The sequence below is a fragment of the Schistosoma mansoni genome, chromosome 1 (assembly GCF_000237925.1).
Source record: "Schistosoma mansoni strain Puerto Rico chromosome 1, complete genome".
Lineage (NCBI taxonomy): Eukaryota > Metazoa > Platyhelminthes > Trematoda > Strigeidida > Schistosomatidae > Schistosoma > Schistosoma mansoni.
The window spans coordinates 32,639,135-32,649,367 of record NC_031495.1 but is presented as its reverse complement, the minus strand read 5'-3'; the positions used below and the strand labels follow the sequence as shown (position 1 = coordinate 32,649,367).

General features: G+C 29.7%; 1 protein-coding gene across 1 annotated transcript in view; it reads right to left on the bottom strand.

Moving 5' to 3' along the window:
• Window positions 1-274: 274 nt before the first annotated feature.
• Window positions 275-10,233, bottom strand: part of Smp_124850 (tyrosine kinase) — a gene marked incomplete at both ends in the record, with an annotated part of 35,096 nt that continues 25,137 nt past the window's right edge. Inside the window, 2 exons of the mRNA XM_018794101.1 lie at window positions 275-561; window positions 5,700-6,026. Coding sequence (XP_018648547.1) covers window positions 275-561; window positions 5,700-6,026 — 614 coding nt within the window. The remainder of the gene's footprint in view (window positions 562-5,699; window positions 6,027-10,233) is intronic.

Here is a 10,233-nt window from a genome sequence, read left to right as displayed (position 1 = left end):
CTAAATATCAGTATATGTGTTACTTCATGATGTTAGTCTGCACGAAGAATAACAAATTAGTTTTGTTGTTGTATTAGGTAAAAAATACTACGGGACTAACGGGAAAATATTTCTTCCCTGATCATAAACTCAGTTAATGTATAGTAAAATGTTGAAGCGAATAATTTGGAAACTTTTTGATTATGACAGTGTAGCTCATAAATCATGAATGAATAATTTTTAAACTATTCAGTAGTAGAGTTGATTATATAAAAAAATATTGAAACTACAACTTTTATCCTATTCTGTAGATAAAAATTAACTCAAACTCGATGATTTTGGTACCGGGACCCTCTGATTCTAAAAAAAGGCAACGATCCTGATTACTTAAATGGAATAATAGAAGTACTTTAAAACTTACATGTTGCCAACACTCAAGCATTAAAACATAAATTCGATCAGGACATACAGCAGGTTTATGCAATCGCCCACCGCCAACAATATACTGGTAGACCTGTGTATTATTCATGCCTTGATAAGGATTTTCTGAACAGCAGGTAAACACTTCCCACATAAGTACACCTAGTTAAGATTAAAAAGACGAATAAGATAGAAAAGAATATTTATAGTGAAGAAATACTGAGGCAATTTTCAAAATAAAAAAGAAATAAATATTAAGAAATTAACAAATATATTATGGAATCCAGATGAACTTCGATAGAGATTAAAAAAAACACTTTTCTAATGCAATAGAATGATGAGAAAGGCATTCAGTTAAAAAGAATTCATTTTGCTACGCAACTAATTATTTAGATTGCAAGCGAGACATATGTTGTTGTGATACGTTAGTGAATTCATAAATCTATTTATTACACTATATAATTGCTAGATTGTAATGAAAGAGATTTGTTGAATATTAACAAAAGTTATAAATGGAATATAGTTAACATGAAAACGATAAAAGATAATTTACAGTTTTATCGAAAACTATTTGGAAGACATTTTTACACATCTGCTTCATGTAAATACATGGTACAAAATGTGTGCAACCTTTAAAAATAAAATAATCATAATCGATATGTTACTTATCACAAGTCACAAAATTGATATTAATCCAACAATTGCTTACGTCTTATTCTATGTTGGCAATAAATATAACCTTTAGTGCAATTTTAAAGTACGTTAGTAAGCAAGAATGTGTCACTGTTAAACTTTGGTGTGGGGTATGATAACTAGGCAAAATATACCAAGAGTTGTTAACGTAAGCTCAAGTTTATATTAACTAGTGGCTGACGTTAAAATAACGGTTATTTTTTTTATTCAGCCCTAATGATAAACTTTGAGAGCATGACCAGGACTTTCAGCCTGAGTCTCGGGTTTGAGCCTCGCTTCACCTACTTCGGTTTAAGCAACTGGACGAGTATCATTAACTCTCACACTAAGAGTGTAACTCATATCCAATTACTAGATGAATAAGTTTATTTAAATTTACGTTTTTCAAAATAGCCATTCCAAAAGAACCGGTAACAAGGAACTTTTTAAAACAAGTTATCATCTAATTCTAATTTGGACATATTTAGTTAATTATACGGTAAATGATGAACAAATTATTCTCAGTATTAAATTGATTAGTCTGTGGTCATATAAATCACACAATGTTATGTTAATTACTTAAATGGATGACCTTTACATTTTCTTTCGACATACAATAAGAATTTGAAAGTTTTTTCCAAACACATCTAATATGTACACCAGTTAAAACAATTTCATTTATGAGTATTAATTTTCTGCCCTGTTTATAAGTCAGCAGTAAGTGTTAAGCCGCTGCAGATGTCGTTAACTGAACATAAATTAACACATAATATCAAGCTAGATTAGTATACTTCTCCCACATACCAACATTTGTGCTTGTATATATATATATATATATATATAAGGACAAATGTTGATGTGTGGGAAAACAATTCATTTCAGTTCAGATTAAACAAAAAGCACACATGTGGAGACAAGGGCAGAGTAACAGAAGAAAAAAAAAGCAAAAGTGATTCTAATTCCGTTCAAAATAATAATGGTAGCAGAAATAAAACAAACATAGGGAATATCTTTCACCAATTATACAGGTATCATTTGACAGTTTTATATATATATATATATATATATATATATATTACAATTTGTCCGTTCATGTGTGTATGTTTGTGTGTATGTTTGTATACAAGATGATTGGTGAATTGAATGGGATTTTATTAGACAAAAAGATTAACACATCGAATAAAATCGAGGAAGTAGTATTGACTTGGTCACAAGAATTTCAAATGAAAAAAAGCAGGTGATATAAAAAATGACTAATAAATAAATGATACTATATACATTAACTAGTATGTAGAGTTATTAAGTATGATGAGTTGGCAAGTTTTTAAGGGAAAACAAAAATCGAAGTTTGGAAATTTGAAGATTTTCTGGAAAATTACTTTTTTATATCATTCAATGTACAATCCACCACTTTGATATAGGCAACTAGCAACATCAAAATAATCAGTTTTGCTTGTAAACACATATAGAAAGAAATTAAATGCAACCTCAGGGTGAGGAATTTTATTCTTATTCATATTCTGTTATCGATTGCTAATGCCAGTCACGTAACTATTGGTATACATATGCGTGAAAATGAGAAATAAAAAATATAAAATGATGTTGAAATACAGTATTTCAGATAAGAAACTGAACATATGTAAAAAAACCTATTATAAACAATTTTTAATCGAGCCGTCTAAAGTCTACAAAACACTGATTGCAGTTATGAAGTATTGAATAAGCTTCAATTGGTCAATCGAATAAGAGATACGATGAAGTGTACAGGAAAATAGCGATAAATTATACCTTGAAAAAGTACTGAAAAAATGGTGACATTCAAACACACTTTTACTAAATCTGAGAGATAACAGGAAAGACTGCAAGTAAAATACACAAATTGTGGAATATCAAATTATTTAATAACAACAAACAAAATAATGTACGATAACAAATCAGAACATTTGTAGATGTTTTTTTACCAAAGTTTGACTTGATAATATCGAATAAATTGAGCATTGGGTAGATTGTTATAAATAAAATAATATATTTGTAAAATCCCAATGAGTAGAAAAATTAGATTTTCGGATGTTTCGTGACTCAGTGTAAACCACATTTTCAGAGAATATACAGCCAAAACAAAATTAATTCAAGTTTAAATAGTACAAAGGAACAACGCAAGAATATTATGTTTATTGCACAAATAGAATCTAATATTTTCTCCAATGACATTGAACCACGACTTTGACCTAGATATGTAGATTATACCTTCTTTGTGATAAAAAAGACTCATCTAATATCTTTTTCGACACGGATAAATACACCTTCATCTCATAACAAAGTTACGAATGAGAATGAAAATGAACATGATGAGCTACCAATTTTAGATAGCTTAATGAAAAGAAATCTAAACAGAATTCTAAATTCAGTTATCTACCGAAGACCTACACACTCAAATCGTTATATAGACTTCAATACAGCACATCCATTCAGTGCTAAGATCGCGCTAGCACTAAATCGTTTTAGAAGAGCTAATAAGTTTATCACATCGGAAGAAAATAAACAAAAAGAATAAAAGAATGTAATTAACATCTTACGATTTAGTAATTTTCCTATGAAGATTATTAGAAGTGTATTAAAACGAGATGTTTCACTGCTAAATAATAACTGGAATGACATACATTGGATTGGCACTGCAATTTTACCATACCGCCACGGCACAACAGAGGAACACCAAAAAATTAAAGTATATTCCAAAACAACAAATGTCTTTCGGAATGCCTTAATTCGCATAATGGAAAAAATAACCTTTATGTCAACGCAGAATTATGTCTACAAATTAGGATGTGTCGATTGTGATGCCTTCCATATTGGAGAGTGAGCTCGTGAAATCTTGACTCGAGCCAAAGAACAAATAAGGTACACAAGGAGCCACCTAATAATCCAGTAAAACTGGATAAACTTCAAACTAAATCAGCAATAGCAGTTCACGCCATTTTCAATAACCACCAGATCGATTTCAAAAACATCAAAATATTACAAAAAGGTTTTTCCAACTACAAAGAAACGAAAGTAGCTGAAGCTCTCCATATAATGTTTGATTCTACTGCTCTCAATAGAAAAGAAGGCCTCGTTATACATCCGACTTGGACTATTTATCCCAGCTACCATGTCTGATATCATTCAAATTTCACACTATTATCCTATATACAAATTAAATTAAACTCTATCTTTTCGCACCACAAAAGATCGAGATGCTCTTAGGTATTTGCGTTGTTCCTTTGTACTATTTAAACTTGGAATAATTTTGGTTTGGTTATTTATTCTCTGAAGAAGTGGCTTACACTGAGTCACGAAACACCCGGAAATCTAATTTTTCTACTCGTTGGGATATTATAAATATATTACCTTATTTATAAATCAGAACACTGTTAAGTCATCTCACTAAATAACGATATGACAGAAAATCATTTGTAAAGGACAATAATAATAGTTGTGTATTGATAATAAATAAAGATGAAGAGCACTTTGTTTTCATAAAATAATTATATTTAGTTTTTATGAAAACTGCATCAAAATACGCTAGTTTAAAAACGTCCTACAAAAATATGATGTAAAATCGTGAAGTTCAAAAGGAAGAAAATTGTTCAGATTTTCATATGCCGTCAACATTTAACAAACGTCTTTTGAGGTAGTCATGAATATACTACATGCATAACCTCATATGACCAAAAAGATGATTGGACGTTGAGATGAAGTAGTCAATTAAAACAAAATGCTAAAATGAATGGATGTATAATCCAGGTCGTCTGAAAATTTATTAGAAATTAAGACAATTGAATATACTACTAAATACCTAAATTTATAACCCAAACATAAAATGATATGACTGTAATGTTGTTTATCAAATTACAAATGACTGACTAAATATTGAAACATTCTCAAGGTAATTAATAACGCTTCCACCTATATTCGTTCTGTCACATGAGTACCTGGTAGTTAATGGAATATCACACCTTTTGAACGATAATACTTTACACGTATGATATTTTTGAAATGTTATAGTTTGAGTCTACAAAATTAAACAAATATTAAATAAGATAAACAAGAAGTCCCATACAACTCCGAATTTTCTTATCAAATTATATCCAGTTTAACCTTATGAACTCAGATTAGACAGAGAGAAAAGAGAGACAATATCAGGGTAAAACAAAACATGGATATATAAAACAAGTAGAAAATCGATAATCAATTAAAAAGATAACTTCAACAAGTTTTATAGACTTTTTGATAAAAGTCGACCTTAAAGAAATCTTGAATAAAAACTTCGTTTTACAATAATAAAAACCGACTGTTTAAAGTAGACCAAATGAAACCGACTCTTTATACTGTTGTTAAACTATATACCGGGTTATAGATGATGTTCACCTATTCGTAATGATAAAAATAATAATAGTCTAGGTAGTTTCTTTCCATGGAAAAAATCTAGAATAGTTTTGATTTCTACCGTGGATTTATGCAAATTTTTCCTGTTTGCATTTTTGTTAATTGAAAGCGAGAAGAAAAAACTAAGTAAATTTGTGAATAGAAAATAAAAATATTTTATATTATCAACCGAATAAATATTCAACGATACTATTTACTCTTACCGAAACTCCATACATCTGCTTTAGCTGTATAAGTAGACTGAAATACTTCAGGGGGTGCCCAACGAACAGGGAATTTTGTCCCAGCACTTGGTTCATATACATTATCTAGTAAGAAACGTGCCATACCGAAGTCAGCTACCTTGACGTGAACTGAATTTTGATTAATTGATTTTACTAAACAATTTCGTGCTGCTAAATCACGATGTACGAATTGTTCTTGTTCCAAGTAAGCCATTCCATTTGCTACCTGAGCACAAATATCAGACATAACAACTGGTCGATTGCAAAACTGTGTCTGACGTTGTCGCATAAAATCACGTAATGAACCTAGATTTAAGAAAATTGACTTATATTCTTATGATAAAGTAAATAAATGGACACAATATGTTTTATGATTAAGAACAATAGAAATAACTGAAAACTTAATTAAAATATTCAACTAGTTTATTGTAGAAGTAGATAATGAACAGATATGAATGATTTGGTATAGAAGAATCATGTTGCGTTATACAATTTAGAACACATTAGTCTTTTTAAATGAAGATTTTACTAAACGTTCGATATTATTTACTAAAATAACTAATGATTATAGTATTAACACATTTATTTGTCCATATATAACAGCTGATATACACATATTGATAGTATTATTTTTTTAATATACAGATTCATCAGACTTATCAGCTGAAAAGATGAGCATAAACAACTTTACTACATTTGCAGATTATAAGATGGACTGTGTGATGTGAAATAAATATAGTTAATCTAAAAAATTAGTCATATTCACTATAAGACATTAACAGTAACTTAGCATATAGTTATATTTTTTAGTTTCAAGTATTCTATTCATTTCTTTGAATATAGTTTTACTTGAGAAATATGATGATTTAGACTACTTTTGTGAGGGCTAGGGCTAGTATTATTAACCGAAATAATCTTCTTGATTTATCAATTTTCTTTTATATCACACATACAACTTAGATTTGTTAAATACTGTAAAAAAAGGGTTATAATATTAACTCTGCGCTGATAAAGTTGGATATTTTCCTCAATGAGAAAAATTAGCTCCAATTCACAGGAATATAGTACTCCAAAATTATCATGTGCAAACTACTGACCCGCTTCCACAAAGGTCACCTTTTTTCGTCCCTGACCCTGAACACACACACAAATTTACATACATGTTTTTACAATTGATTGGTCACTAGGTGGTGATTAATGTCATATATGTCATTGACAATGATCACTACCCAGTGGTCAATCAGTTGTAAAGACATCTCAGTCCTACAGGAGGTCAGTCACGGTTCGGATAACTGAGTAGTAACGTCTCTGACTGTGAAACTGGGTGACACGGGATCAAATCCCTCAAGATTGCAGGTACACCTCGCTGACGAGTACCAAGTAGCACGAAACATAGGTCCAGGGTTTCCTGTTGACTACCTCCAAGCATCATCTTACATACATGTCGCTTATAAATCACCTTGACTGAAATGACATGACATTGACTTGACAAGACCTGTTTTTTGATTGACCGTACATAATATTCTTGCGTTGTTCCTTTGTACTATTTAAACATGGAATGATTTTGGTTTGAAATAAACTACAGAAAAAGAATTGGTGATTATTTGACCAGAGTAAATATGTTTGATCATATATTCCCGCTATTTTAACTAAGCTTGAAGTTAAATCATTTCATTTAGTTTCTAATCAATACATGAAAGCTATTTTAATATGACCTGGTTATTTATCTAATGAAATTAACCCCTTTTGCATTGTTATTAACAGTCTTCTTGACGAAATACCATTCATCTTATTATGTGAAGCTATAGTTAATGAAAGAAAAAACTGTTCATATTATTCCAACTGAATTCGAACTATTGATAATTAACCTAAGTTAACTACACAATAGATTTGGTCGGGTCAATCAGAACTTTTTTTCATTCAGATTAACAATGCACAGATTTTGGTCACGATCATAATTATTATTATCACCGCGCGACCACAGTTATATATATATATACTTTGAATAAACATATACATAAGTAATTCATCACAAAGTTGATAAACGAACTGTGACTTGATATTTACAAGTCAACTGGTTGAAAATAATAAACAACATTATTGTTTGGTAATTTATTGAAACAGAAAGCAATGAATTCGAAATAAGACGTTTGCAGATAAGAACAGTAGGATATTCGATCAGATTACAATAGTCTGATTAGAAAATGTTAGATTTAGCCATTAAAATAAGTCACAATGTGACATTACACGATCGGATAAGGATCATTTGAAAAAAACTTTAAAAAAACGTCTCGTCCTAATTCCAGACATCTCATCAGTGAAGCGGTGATTGATGTAGATCACATTATATATCATGAGTTGATTGAAGTTGGAAATCTGAACCACTAATTTCTGACATAACAGTTTATCGGTAGGATCCTTATTTTAAGGACTTCATATCGTATGTGGCCTTATGTGCCAGCAGTTGAAGAGCCATAAACTAAGATTTAACAGTGCTGATTGCTTTCAACGTATCTCATTCAATTCAAAACCATTTTCCATATAACATCAACGATTTACACAAAGCCACTTCACTGAATAATATGATGTTTTTGGTATATGAGTAGTCTCTTAAATCTTCTATCCGTAACATTTTTATTAATTACTTACGTAATACTCTACAAAGAAGTTTAAAGATTGGATTATATATACCTGATACATTGTTTTTCAATTATACACTGTCTTAACAAACAGTTCGAATAATAACTGATAAGCATCAGTGAATATCTAACAATAAATAATCTGTATTTTGATTCAAAAACCTTGTGGGGAATTCAATGAATATGGTACATATACTCTAGTCTTCAAATTATCAAACAGAAAATATCAAAACAGTAATGTGTTCTTTTGAAGTACATAGATATACTGAATTTATAAACAGAATTATAACAAAACACGACTGAATTTTGAATACGGTCTTTAAACAAAACAGACTAAGTTTTAAAAGGTCTCATCATATAAAAAATAAAAATGGTAGTAATTATTTTTACAAATACTTTAACTATCATTTCCTTAACAGTAAAAAGCCGAATATAGAGGAGGAATCTGATGAACAACGGGGATAATAATAATAATAATAATGTGTAGGGGGAAGCTAGTGAATGTATATATATATATATATATATATATATACATATATATGAATTTATATCAGATAGATATTTATTTATGTCAAAAAAATAGAACTAACGAATAGATGTTATCTATTTCGGTTGTTGATTTACCAACTATGCTGATGAAAAATTCTAGAGTTATTTTCAGAACTACAATTATTTATTATCAGTTTTTTTTTGGAGAAAAAATAACTTTAGAATTTCAATTCACTAGATTTATATTGCATAAATAGTTGAATAAAGGTCTTGTTAATAACTATGGAAATAATCGATATCACAAAATGGAATCAGAAAGTGGAAGAAACAAGTTTAACCTTGACAAAATAGAAAGTATTGTTCGATACATATTCATAGGAATTAGTGGATAATGGTTGGAAAACAGAAAAAGACTAAATTGTAAACAATAAGACAAATGAATACTCATAAATCAATGAATAAGTTAATTAATGATTAGACCAAAGAATAGACGATATTTTATTGACGAATATTCCGAAAGTATTTGTCACGAGTTCAAATCATTGGACATTTGTTTTGTTCCAGTTTGGTACTGATCAACAATCAGCACTTATGATCGCTAAATGTGAACAAAATTACCAATCTCTTTCTGCGTTATCAGATACTCATCTTGTAACGCCCTAATTCTATCTAGATTCACCGCAGAGTGGGATATTTAAAAAAATCCATCTTTAAATCATTTACGTAATTACCTATGGGATTAGAAGGCTTTGTGGAGATTTTTATGTAATATGAACATTATTTTTATAGCTAACTGACATCAGCTGGAATAAAATATTGAAAACTAAAAACCACTGAGAACTCTTAATTTTTTAAATACACTCGGGTCAACAATATGGGACTGTAACGTGTACACTAAGAAGATGAACAATTGTAATGCAATAGAGTAAAAACAGTCTATTGAAATCGATGGTTAAGGAGAAATTTATGTAGTAACACTGGAAAAAAAACTTTTATTCTGTTTAACACTAGAGTGAAAAAGAACATTTAACGTGTTTGTTTTTGTAACTAGTCAATGTATTTGATCCCAAACATATCTTGTTGGTAAAACTGAACATACATATCAAGGTAGAATAAAGCGCAACAGTGGACAGATTTAAGTTGTCCAACCTAGCACATCACGAAAGGGGAAAATTAACGAAAATGGAAAGAGAATGAAATGAATAATTATAATAATAGTAGAAAAGTCGGATAATTAGGTGATAATAGTTTAAAAGATGACAATGTTCGAATGCATTTGCATTATTGTGACCGATTTTGAGCCATATCATTTAAAGCTTATATGATATTCTCTTACCATCTGTAGGATTTCACCTAGAAAGTTTTTACCACAGAATGTAATCCAT